The sequence below is a fragment of the Oncorhynchus mykiss genome, chromosome 15 (assembly GCF_057628025.1).
Source record: "Oncorhynchus mykiss isolate SJ-2025 chromosome 15, ASM5762802v1, whole genome shotgun sequence".
NCBI lineage: Eukaryota > Metazoa > Chordata > Actinopteri > Salmoniformes > Salmonidae > Oncorhynchus > Oncorhynchus mykiss.
In genome coordinates this window covers 49,181,439-49,194,828 of record NC_143036.1, presented here as the reverse complement: position 1 = coordinate 49,194,828, position 13,390 = coordinate 49,181,439, and the positions used below count along the sequence as shown (strand labels likewise).

The 13,390-nt window shown below is 41.6% G+C and overlaps 1 protein-coding gene across 6 annotated transcripts in view; it reads right to left on the bottom strand.

The window, feature by feature from the left end:
• usp15 (ubiquitin specific peptidase 15) overlaps positions 1–13,197 on the bottom strand; it is a 40,858-nt gene extending 27,661 nt beyond the window's left edge. For 2 of the 6 annotated variants that reach the window (XM_021563357.3, XM_021563359.3), the window contains exons 1-5: positions 13,061–13,197; positions 12,052–12,182; positions 11,322–11,452; positions 8,974–9,100; positions 7,141–7,286 (exon numbers count right to left, since the gene is read on the bottom strand). In XM_021563357.3, coding sequence (XP_021419032.3) covers positions 7,141–7,286; positions 8,974–9,100; positions 11,322–11,452; positions 12,052–12,182; positions 13,061–13,149 — 624 coding nt within the window. In that variant the 5' untranslated portion in view covers positions 13,150–13,197. Of the gene's footprint in view, positions 1–7,140; positions 7,287–8,973; positions 9,101–10,189; positions 10,267–11,321; positions 11,453–12,051; positions 12,183–13,060 lie in introns of those variants that run through there. The other 4 variants (XM_090200225.1, XM_090200226.1, XM_090200228.1 and 1 more) reach the window with 3 other exon arrangements.
• Positions 13,198–13,390: the final 193 nt, after the last annotated feature.

Below are 13,390 nucleotides of genomic sequence, written 5' to 3'. Positions count from 1 at the left end.
ATGACCCCCATAAATACCTTTCCCCTTTTCTCTCTCTCTCTACTCTAGAGTTGACTCTTGTAAAGCCTTTGTAACAGAGTCTGGTAACATCGAAAGGTGGGAAACGGAACCATATTTCGGTAATCCAACCAGTTGAAAATATGCGTTGGTACTTAAAGAACATGATCTCAGATCAGTTGTTGTCTGAGATATTACTACTAAGGATAGGATGACAAACTGTATCTTGGAAAGTCGACACATTCTAGTTATCAGATTCACATGGAATTGTTGTGCAATTTAAACGTATTTGTGAAAATATTAAATGTAATTTTAGCTTCTTAAATGAGAGAACAGTTTGCCATAGGGAAACCCTGCTCACTCAGAGACCCCGCCCAAGTGAACAGACTTTGGTTGTAAACTATTTAACGCGCCCTTCTTTCACCACTATATAAACCCGTTGATGAAAATTCAGCTTTCTGTACCGAGGACGACGGTCATACGTTAACCTTTTTGGGATAGGGGGCAGCATTTCACTTTTGGATGAATAGCGTGCCCAGAGTCAACTGCCTCCTACTCTGTCCCAGATGCTAATATATGCATATTAATTATTAGTATTGGATAGAAAACACTCTTTACTTTCTAAAACTGTTTGAATTATGTCTGTGAGTATAACAGAACTCCTATGGCAGGCAAAAACGTGAGAAGAAATCCAAACAGGAAGTGAGAAATCTGAGGTTGGTCGATTTTCAACCCAGTCCATATTGAATTCACAGTGAGATATGGATGAAGTGGCACTTCTTAGGGCTTCCACTAGATGTCAACCGTCTTTAAAAACTAGTTTGAGGATTCTACTATAAAGGAGGGGCTCATGAGAGCTCTGAGTCAGTGGTCTGGCAGGGTGTCTTAGGCTTGTGATGCGCGCTCCCGACAGAGTTTGCTCTCGTTCCAGTGCTTTTCTTCAGACAATGAAATTCTCCGGTTGGAACCTTATTGATGATTTATGTTAAAAACATCCTAAAGATTGATTCCATACATTGTTTGGTTTGTTTCTACGACCTGTAACGGAACTTTGAGTTTTTGTCTGGACGAAGTGCTCGCGCCTCATGAAGATGGTTTACTGGGCTTAACACGCCAACAACAAGTGGCTAAATGATGGACTTTATGGAACAAATCAGTAATTTATTGTCAAACTGGAATTCCTGGGAGTGCCTTCTGATGAAGATCAAAGGTAAGTGAATATTTAGTGTTTTCTAACTTCTGTTGACTCCAAAATGGCCAATATTTCTTTGGCTGTTTTGGGCTCTGAGCGCCGTTCTCAGATTATGATTTTTCCGTAAAGTTTTTTTGAAGTCTGACACAGCGGTTGCATTAAGGAGAAGTCCATCTTTAAATTCTGTGACTAACACTAGTATCTTTTATCAATGTTTAATGAGTATTTCTGCAAAATTACCAGATGTTTTGGAATCAAAACATTACTGCACGTAACGCGTCAATGTAAACCAAGATTTTTGGATATAAATATGCACATTATCGAACAAAACATACATGTATTGTGTAACATGATGTCCTATGAGTGCCATCTGATGAAGATCATCAAAGGTTAGTGATTAATTTTATCTATATTTCTGCTTTTTGTGACTCCTATCTTTGGCTGGAAGAATGCCTGTGTTTTTTTGACTTGGCTATGACCTAACAATCATTTGTGCTTTCGCTGTAAAGCATTTTTGAAATCAGACAATGGGTAGATTAACAAGATGTTTCTTTCATTTGCTGTATTGGACTTGTTAATGTGTGAAAGTTACATATTTCTAAAAAATGTTTTTGAATTTCGCGCGCTGCCTTTTCACCGGAATGTTGTCGAGGGGTTCTGCTAGCGGAACGCCTGCCCTAGAAAGGTTAAAAGGGCTCAGATAATAACATAACAAAATTAGCATCATGTTCAATGTGAAGGTGACGATCGACACGCTTAAAGGATGAATTTCAACTATACCAACCAGAATATAGCACAAGCTTAAAAGTATGGCAACTTGGTATGAACTTTGAACACTTCACTCCAGAAGTGATACCTCCTAGCCGTTGAGTTACCAGCAGTCGCTGTAAACGTGGGCTAGGAAAGGACGGACGGCGTATCCAGTCTAACACACACACGAAACTACAACGTATTCACTTTACCACCAGAGACATTCTTCAAAGGACAAGAGATCCCTGCTGGGCAACCCGGCCTTCCATCTACGACCAACCTAGTGAAGCGCAGCTCAGAGTAAATATTTATTGCATTTTCCAAATGGGTGGTTATTTAGAATGCATAAGATTATGTATTTACAATAGCATCCCGTTGTTATTCGGTCTTCCTACTCTTTCATTCAAAACCCAACCCCCTTTCTTTGTGTAACCAGCCGTCATATCTGTTCCGTCCGGTAGGGACGTTTTGCTTTATGACATAATTTGTAATCAATGTATGATCATTTAGATATTTAGTAAATCAATTAAGTCAAATTTTGTATTGCTGATTCAACTTGTTAGCCAGGGTTCGTGAAGATATCTGAAAGTTGTACATTTTTGGTTGAGACTGAATAAAGTGACGATTAAATATTGACTGCTACTGATGTAAAAGATTACTAGGTCTATATGAGTTTATTCGGAAGATAACAGCTCTATAAACATTATTTCGTGGTGCCCCGACTTTCTAGTTAATTACATTTACCTGATTAGCTTAATCAGGTAATATTAATTACAGATAAATTATTTTATAGAATAGCATGTCAAATCACTTAATCCGGCATAGCCAAAAACACAAGGTAATACATTTTATGTTTTACTCTTAACTTTAAGTTGGAGGCACTAGTACTACCAATGACATTTTAATTTAGAGTCCTGGGTGCACTATGTAGGGAACAGGGTGCCATTTGGGACACATTCCTGTATATCCTCTAGAGCAGTTGTTACCATCGAGTGGAATGTCCCTCCAGTGACCCATTGCCCAGTTGTCTAGATTAATCCCTGCTTGTAAATGGATGTTTAGGCCTAGGCTACTTCTGGTAAACTCCCCCAGGTGGGGGGGAAAGGACACTTGCAGCTTCGCTGTTCTTTGGAGCCAGACACTTAAGATGTGTATAATAAGACGTGTAGGCTATATGTACAGTTGAAGTCAGACGTTTACATACACTTAGGTTGGAGTCATTAAAACTCGTTCTTCAACCACTCCACAAATGTCTTGTTAACAAACTATAGTTTTGGCAAGTCGATTAGGACATCTACTTTGTGCATGACAAGTAGGTTTTCAAACAATTGTTTACAGACAGATTATTTCACTGTATCACAATTCCAGTGGGTCAGAAGTTTACATACACTAAGTTGACTGTGCCTTTAAACAGCTTGGAAAATGCCAGAAAATTATGTTATGCTTTAGAAGCTTCAGAAAGGCTAATTGACATAATTCGAGTCAATTGGAGGTATACCTGTGGATGTATATCAGGGCCTACCTTCAAACTCAGTGCCTCTTTGCTTGACATCTTGAGAAAATCAAGAGAAAAATCTGCCAAAACCTCCTTGGGAGCAATTTCCAAAAGCCTGAAGGTACCACGTTCCTCTGTACAAACAATAGTATGCCAGTATAAAGACCGTGGGACCACGCAGCCGTCATACCACTCAGGAAGGAGACGCGTTCTGTCTCCTAGAGATGAACATACTCTGGTGAACAACAGAACAGAACAACAGCAAAGGACCTTGTGATGATGCTGGAGGAAACAGGTACAAAAGTATCTATATCCACAGTAAAACGAGTCCTATATCGACATAATCTGAAAGGTCGCTCAGCAAGGAAGATGCCACTGCTTCAAAACCGCCATACAAAACCCAGACTACGGTTTGCAACTGCACATTGGGACAAAGATTGTACTTTTTGGAGAAATGTCCTCAGGTTTAAATAAAAATAAAACCTTTCCTTTGGAGGAAAAAGGGGGAAGCTTGCAAGCCGAAGAACACCATCCCAACCGTGAAGCACGGGGGTGGCAGCATCATGTTGTGGGGGTGCTTTGCTGCAGGAGGGACTGGTGCACTTCACAAAATAGATGGCATCATGAGAAATGAAAATTGTGGATATTTTGAAGCAACATCTCAAGACATCAATCAGCAAGGTAAAGCTTGGTCGCAAATGTGTCTTCCAAATGGACAATGAACCCAAGCATTCCACAAAGTTGTGACAAAATGGCTTGAGGACAACAAAGTCAAGGTATTGGAGTGGCCATCACAAAGCCCTGACCTCAATCCTATAGAAAACCTGTGGCCAGAACTGAAAAAGGCGTGTGCGAGCAAGGAGGCCAACAAACCGGACTCAGTTACACCAGCTCTGTCAGGAGGAATGGGCCAAAATTCACCCAACTTATTGTGGGAAGATTGTGGAAGGCTACCTGAAACATTTGACCCAAGTTAAATAATTTCAAGGCAATGTTACCAAATACTAATTGAGTGTATGTAAACTTCTGACCCACTGGGAATGTGATGAAAGAAATAAAAGCTGAAATAAATCACTCTCCACTATTATTCTGACATTTCACATTCTTAAAATAAAAGTGGTGATCCTAACTGACCTAAGACGGGGAATATTTACTAGGATTAAATGTCAGGAATTGTGAAAAACAGAGTTTAAATGTATTTGGCTAAGGTGTATGTAAACTTCAGGTACTTTATTATAATTACAGTGGATACTACACTGAACTAAAACAATAACGCATCATGTGAAGCATTGGTCCCATGTTTCATGAGCTGAAATAAAAGATCACAGAAATGTTCCATACATACAAAAAGCGTATTTCTCCCAAATTTTGTGCACAAGTTTGTTTACATCCCTGTTAGTAAGCATTTATCCTTTGCCAAGATAATCCACCACCTGAGAGGTGTGACATATCAAGAAGCTAATTAAACAGCATTATCATTACACTGGTACACGGTGTTAAGATGTCAGCAATCCTCTTCGGTGACGTTTTACATACTTCTAATCAACTGTGCTATTTTGTTAGTTTTCTTGCGTTGTTTAACTTATTTTGTACATAATGTGGCTGCTACTGTCTCTTATGACCGAAAATACCTTCTTGACATCAGAACAGCGACTACTCACCCAAAAACTGGAAAAACTTTTCCTTTAATGTGTCTGACGAGAAGGATATACTGCTTTCCCGGGAACAAGCCCAAAACCCAGTCATTTGCGTGAAGCCGAAGAAAAAGGGGGCAGAGGTCGGGCTGCCTTATGAGAATTCGTTGGCGAGCAAGTAAACTCCCACTGCCATCCGTTCTTTTGGCTAACGTGCAATCATTGGAAAATAAAATGCATGACCTAGAATTAAGATTATCCTACCAACAGGACATTAAAAACTAATATCTTATGTTTCACCAAGGCGTGATTGAACGGCGACACGGATAATATAGAGCTGGTGGGATTTTCCATGATTCGGCAGAACAGAGAAGCTAAGTCTAATAAGACGAGGGGTGGGGGTGTGTGTCCATTTGTCAATAACAGCTAGTGAGCGATGTCTAATATAAAGTAGTCTCAAGGTATTGCTCACCTGAGGTAGAGTACCCTATGATAAGCTGTAGACAACACCATCTATCAAGAGAGATCTCAACTATATTATTCCTAGCCGTCTATTTACCACCATAAACCAATGGTTAAACTAAGACCGCACTCAACCAACTCTATAAGGCCATAAGCAAACAAGAAAATGCTCATCCAGACCACCTTTAATCCACACACAGATGCATACAAAGCACTCCACCATCCATTTGGCAAATCTGACCATAATACTATCCTTCTGATTTCTTCTTACAAGCAAAAACTAAAGCAGGAAGTACCAGTGACTCGCTCAATACGGAAGTGGTATCTATGCTACTGGACTGTTTTGCTCTCACAGACTGGAATATGTTCTGGGATTCATCCAATGGCATTGAGGACTATACCACCTCAGTCACCGGCTTCATCAATAAGTGCATCGAAGACGTTGTCCCCAGTGACTGTATGTACATATCCCAACCAGAAGCTATGGATTATAAGCAACAACTGCATAGAGCTAAAGGAGTAGGACACTAATCCAGACGCTTATATAGGCTGTCTCACTGTTGTGTCGTCAACAAATGTAATGGTGTTGGAGTCGTGCTTGGCCAGGCAGTCGTGGGTAAACAGGGAGTACAGGAAGGAACAAAGCACACATCCCTGAGGGACCCCGTGTTGAGGATCAGCGTGGCAGATGTGTTGTTGCCTACCCTTATCACCTGGGAGCAGCCTGTCAGGAAGTCTGGTATCCAGCTCCTTGATTTAGGCAGACCTATCCTTTAACTCGGTGAGGATGTTGCCTGTAATCCATGGCTTCTGGTTGCAATATGTACGCACGTCGGGACTAAGTTGATGCACTTATTGATGAAGCTGGTGACTGAGGTGGTATAGTCCTCAATGCCATTGGATGAATCCCGGAACATATTCCAGTCTGTGCTAGCAAAACAGTCGTGAAGTGTGGCATCCGTGTCATTTGACCACTTCCGTATTGAGCGAGTCACTGGTACTTCTTGCTTTAGTTTTTGCTTGCAAGCAGTTATGTCCTGCCAATGCATGGAAAACCCTGACAATTGTATATTATCTGCGTCATCGTTCAGCCACGTCTCAGTTAAACATAAGATATTCGTTTTTAAGGTCCTGTCGGTAGGATAGTCTCGAACGGAAGTTATCCAGTTTATTCTACAGTGATGGCATGTTGGCTAATAGAATGGATGGTAGAGCAGGTTACCTACTCACCAACAAAATTTTCACAAGGCACCCTGATCTCCTTCACCTGTATTTCCTTTTCTTCAGGTGAATGACAGGGATTTAGGCCTTGTCTGAGAGAAAAATGATATCATTAAAGAAAAAAAACAAAAACAAAATCGGTCATAAGAGACAGTAGCATCTACATTATGCGAACCCCCCCCCCCCCCCACAAAATAGCACAATTGGTTCGGAGCCTGTAAAACGGCAGTCATCCCCTCCAGCGCCATTCCTAGTAACAAGAGCATAGAGAATTTCCTTGTCAGTTTGCATGGTGTGGAACAATCTAGATCCTATATAACTGGTGCGATGACAGGACAGGAAGTAGAGACAATGTATAAATAGCCTGATATCCAAGGGTTATTTCATACCTGTCCTTGGTAGAGTCCTGCGTCCTGTATGGTGCTGTCCGGTTTGTTCAGAGGCTCGAACGTGTTGCTCATGTACTTGTTCCACAACCTGGTCTCTCTCTCGTCTGGGATACTGAACAGTTTACGCATCTCCTTCTCAATGGTGTCTGCATGACAGGAGGTTATAGAACAAAGGTAACAAATAAGCAACATGCCATATACATTGAGTATACAAAACATGTAGGTGGCAAATTGAAAAAAATTACACACATGCACCTGCATACTTAGGGCAGAGAATAATTGGGTGTATAAATCTCTCATGCTCTGATAAATTGGCAGCAGATTAATTCATTACTTTATAGTAACACTCCCTGCCCATGTAATTGCTGATTACTTTTGTTTGCTTTAGGGAGCAGAGTTTTGGCAGTTATTTTAGGAGCGCATCATTTTGCAGTAGTCAAAAGCAAAGTCAGTGGCCTCCCGGGAGACTCTGGGTTCGCGCACAGGCTCTGTCGTAACCGGCCGCGACCGGGAGGTCCGTGGGGCGAAGCACAATTGGCCTAGCGTCGTCCGGGTTAGGGAGGGGGTTGGCCGGTAGGGATATCCTTGTCTCATCGTGCACCAGTGACTCCTGTGGCGGGCCGGGCGCAGTGCGCGCTAACCAAAGTTGCCAGATGCACGGTGTTTCCTCCGGACACATTGGTGCGGCTGGCTTCCGGGTTGGATGCGCGCTGTGTTAAGAAGCAGTGCAGCTTGGTTGGGTTGTGTATCGGAGGACGCATGACTTTCGACCTTCATCTCTCCCGAGCCCGTACAGGAGTTGTAGCGATGAGACAAGATAGTAGCTACTAAACAATTGGATACCACGAAATTGGGGAGAAAATGGGGTAAAATAAAAAATAGCAAAGTCAGTGTTCATAAGAGGTTGACAAACAAAACAGATAGTGAGTGACCTTCCCTTGTGATTTCACTGTTTAAATTGACCATTAAAAGGCTGGCAATGCACCTGATTTTCATAAACTTAAAAAGATGTTTGTAATATCAGTGAAATAACTAAGAGCAATGGTGAAACCAAAGTAAACAACCAACAAGTCAAATTAAGAACTACAGAACATGTCAGGATATAAATATAAAATCCTAATATCAGGAAGAAAATGAGTGGAATTGATCCACAAAGAGGAAAATGGAGTGCTTCTCTGCATTTTAAAACAAATATATTACTTATTAATTCTCTGTCAGGTAGAAGAGAAGTTCTCCTGTGCAATCACCGTGACTGGTGCTAATGGATGGGAATGATCGATTCATTCATTCTCTGGCCGAGAAAAGTGGACAGCTGCTACATTTGTCAGGTTAACTGTACAATGAAAATAATGGTCATACCAATGCTTACTAGGTTTACACCAATATAACGGTACTCTATAGCTCAGTTGGTAGAGTATGGCGCTTGGTAGAGCATGGGTTTGATTCCCAGGACTACTCATACGTACACGCATGACTATAAGTCACTGTAGATAAAAGTGTAGGCTAATACTTATAATACTATTATTATAAGCATTTCAGTGCTTGAGGCATCACTACAGTCCCTGGTTCGATTCCAGGCTGTATTACAACCGGCCGTGATTGGGAGTCCCATATGGCGGCGCACAATTGGCCCAGCGTCATCCGGGTTTGGCAGTCATTGTAAATAAGAATTTGTTCTTAACTGACTTGGCTTGTTAAATAAAAGGTAAAAATAAAAACGGGGTAGAAAACGTGTGGAAATAATCCATGAGGAAAAGAGACTAGAGTTTCTTCTAAATAAAGATACTATCTGCTACATTCAATCTGTTAGGGAGTATAACAGTGTCTGCCTACCTATCGTGTCCGCTTTGCTGAAGCGTCTGGTGACCACGTTGTCCATGTTGCGGTCTTCACACAGCTTCAGTTCTGTGAGGTACACCTCCACCTTGCAGTGCTTCACAAACATACCCTGTTCTACCACCTGTCGAAATATGTCAATAGAGTGTGTCTTACATCATGACAGATGGCAAAATAAATCATATTTGTTAATGAGTTTGTTTTTCAAATTAAACACTTGAAAATGTTAAAGTTCTCTTACATGACAGATGGCATGAGAAGAAAATAGTTATCACTCGGTTACAATTTTGGCAATTAAACTCATTACATTGTGAATTTTGATCTAATCATTTGTTGTACATGATGGCATAAGAAGGAAACAAATATTTTTTGCTAATTAAACTCATGACATTGCTCCGATATGGGCAAGATTTGCATTGCTGATTGAGTACAAGTTGGAACTTGCTAAAACTCTGCAACATTGAACAGAGAAGCTATCACCAACTTCACCAAGGAAACAAGAAATAAAGAACACAGCATATGGCAGTAGAAACAAATTAAGAATTTGGCTACCCAGTTAATAGGACTATCTACACACTGAAAGCATTGTAAGTGTATAAACTATAGGCTACACTTTATAACTCCGTTGATAGGAGCGTATGACGGATAATCTTAATATAGCCCCAGAGCGTAGACATAGCTGAAGGGTCCATTCCTATTCATTTCACACAGCCCCTCCGCTGGTGGCAGGCCCCACACCGTAGGGTACAGACCCGCCCTAACCCCAGGCAATGAGATCAGCTGTAGGCATGGGTCAGATTCACCCACCAGACATCACCCACCGCCCTTCTTATAAAATGAATGCCCGGCAATGGCATGCTAACACAGAGATAAAAGGCAAGTTAAGTCTCACAGTAACAAACTGACAAAACAGCCAATTTCGAAAACAGCTATGCTAAGGACTAACCCCGATCCACCCCGCCCTCTCGCTTTCTGCTTAGGCTCTCTCCCTTGTTCGCTCTTCCTTCGCTCTTAAAAAGCCTCTGCCGCTCTCTCTGTTTGACCTCAGGCAGCATTCCGCTATTTGGAAAAACAAGGACACTCTAGAATCTCTCCCCAGGTGATAGGTTCTCTACGTTGAAGCTGAGTGGAACTGCAATAGGAGAACCCGGAAAATCAATTCCAACAGTCTAACACGGTAAAAGAACCCCCAAAAGTGAGAAAGAAAGAAAACCTCCTGCATGTTGTGTCTCGAAGCTCGCTCCATGTTGCGGTGTTTCAGTCATCCAGAGCACTCTCTGAAAATAGAAACAGCCAGGGCCACTCGATACCCCCCGCAACATACATGGCAAAAAGGGGAGGATCAATGGGGAGAGAAAAATAAAGCACTGCAGCAGCCATGATGCCATGACTGGCTAGATTTGAAAATGCAGAAAGCCATGTCTGGGCTCACGGAAGTACAGTAGGCCCAGGTGACAGTTAGCCCTTAGAAATAACCCTACGTTATCATAACCCCGTTGGTGTTTCCAGGAACACAATCCTTAGGTGAGTTACTGGCTTATACTGTAGTCAGTTGTCAGAGTTAAACCAAAAGCACACTGAATAAAAAAGCAACTAAATAATATCAATGTAGCCTACTTCCACTTTAGAAAATCTGATCTTCTGTGGACAACATTGAATCAGTAAGCATCTGTACTCGGGACCACTTTAGGTTTAAAAACGAATCAAGTCCTTATACAGAATGTTAGTTTCGGTCCATGTATTACAAATAATAGCTAGCATATTTGGAATACCGGTAGCTAAATTGTATCAAAAACAGCCCAGCTGCGTTTTTCTTGAAGAAGACGGTGAGAGGCTAAACATTGAGATAATATCGATCTAGAAATCAAAGTTAAGTCCCTCCCAGCTAGTAACTGAATCTCAAGCTTAAGTTATCTTGGTATCCTTTTTCACAATCATCCCAATCTGACCTGAAGTATATTGATCAATCCAACCCTATAGAACACATGCGAGGTTGACACAAATGGAAACTTCTCAATTACTCCTCACACCACAATAACCTCTTCGGCTACAAGTAGGTTATCGACAAACAGGCCAAACGGCGACCATTGAAATGTAATTGTGCACTGACCATATTATCTTATCTCATACTATTCACCACTTCACATAAAGTACCTGAGCCTTGTGCTGACTGAGCTTCTCATTCATCTGACTACCGCTGAGGCACTGGTGCTACATACACTGTACCCAATCAGCTCTTATACCCATACAGTAGGTCTACATTACTTTGTTTATTTGACCACTTAAAAACAAATGATATTGGACCATACCAGCCATAATTAGCCACTAATGTCACTCATCCTTACCTTGCGTGAGATAGGCTCTTGTCCCTCCATCAGTGGATACCAGCTCACTAGCTTATTCCAGCCTTCTGTTGGGATCAGGATGTAGTCCAGCTCATCAATGAGGTGCTCCTTGATGGCCAGAACATCCCCATCTACTCGAGAGAGCGAGACAACCGGGTCATGTTCAGTAGGCAACAAAGAATAGAAAATGGACTGACACGGAAGGACTACCTGAACCTGGCCAATAACAAACATACATTTCTGTTTGTCATAATGAATATGACCCAGGTTGTGGCGAAAGAGGGATTATTAAAGGGAAACATTTTAGGACGATGTATGGCTAGGGTTATAATGGGGTTGTTCAATTGGGACAGCTTCAATGGTGGTAGCCTACTCATAATAGCAGTTTCTTATACAATAAAACAAAGCAACAGATAGCTTTCTATAGACCAGAGAAAGGCTACCCTTGAACATTTTCATTGATGTTTAGAGTATATTATAGACCTACTTTTTCTGTCATACTTAGCCTACAGAAATTGCATGTATAACAGCCTTTAGTTTGATATATTAGGTAAGATGCATCATGTTGATCACTCTAAACATCCTGTACTGCGCAAAACAGTGGTTGGTTCATCTGGACACACTGGGGATGAGTAAAAAGAGCATGTTATGAAGTCACCTTTTCCACTAATCTCTCCAGAGATAGACAATAAATATTGCATCAAGGAGGTCTGAGTGTGGTGCATCTTACCACTTGTAAGGAGCCCCGAGTTGTCCACTGGTCCAGGGTAGACATTCTGGTCTCCCATCTGATATTTGTCCCAGCTGTCAAAGCCCACATATTTCTTCCACTGTTTGAACCAGTGGCTGTCCACTAGGTACCTATGTAGAAAGAGCACCGATGATTTAGATTTGAGATCACGCTAGATTAGATCTAATGAGTTTGGGGTAGCAGATGGTATCTGATAAGATTTTTTTTTTTTTTTAATTAAAAAAATGTGTAGCTCCAAAGTACAGGCAGGGTACCCACTAACCAGCACAGCTGAGAGAAGGACCTCCAGTTACAAGTCTCGGTTTCTCATTCAGTTGATCTTTGTTAATTAGAGAGCACTCGAGACAATGGGGTCATTTCAGAATGACCAGCAGATGATCTGTTTTTAGTTTTAAAAAATAACTTTCATTGACATTCATTTGGAGTAACGTTAAACAATGTAAAGAATGTTACAATTACCATGAAACGGATGCTTGCTAACAGTGTGAGCGAGACAAACGTTAGCTAGTTGGGACACTTGATTGACACTAATGTTAATTATGTCAGCAGCTAACTGTTTGATACTGGCACGTTTGTGTGTGTTAGTTGGCAAGCCAAGTCATTTTGACAGTTGCTTTTCATGACTCCTCCCTGACTTGCCAGATGAGCTCACGTCACGGGCAAACCACTTGAAATCAAGCTAGCCAGCTTTGAATCGCAAGATCATGAAACTGAAATCATTGGGAAAATACATGTATTTTACTAGCTACGTTGGTAACGTACCTATGTGTCTAGACATTCCCATGTTGGCAAATAACTTGGTCAATAGAAACTGTGGAATGTGGCGAAGCCGCTGGCTAGCTTTAGCTGACAGCTAACGTTAACTGGCAAGGTAACTGTCAACACGGCCTGTCACACCCGCTCTCCGCTGCTTTAGCACTTTGACAGCCACGGTAAGGTCAGCCAGCACCTTCCTAAGACCTTTAAAAAGTTACCAGCAAACTCTTACCAAGTATCTCCCTTTCGTAGCTGTGTTTTCAGCAGTGCTGCGACTTCTCCTCTCTGGGTATCCAGATCAGCCGCTCCTCCTTCCGCCATCTTTCCTTGGACATCACCCGCTGCATGATGGGATAGAGAAGCGTCTCACACGGGCGTAAAACAGCCCTTTTCAGCCAATCATCAACCCGAACTGGAACTGTGCCTAGAAGTCCGCGTGGATAGCGCTACTTCTAATGGTTCACAGCATGTGCCCTGAATATTGCTAGATCATTGTTGCTCTGATTTATAAAATATCTATACCTAGAATAGAACTTGGTCCAGGAAAAGACTTGAATAGACA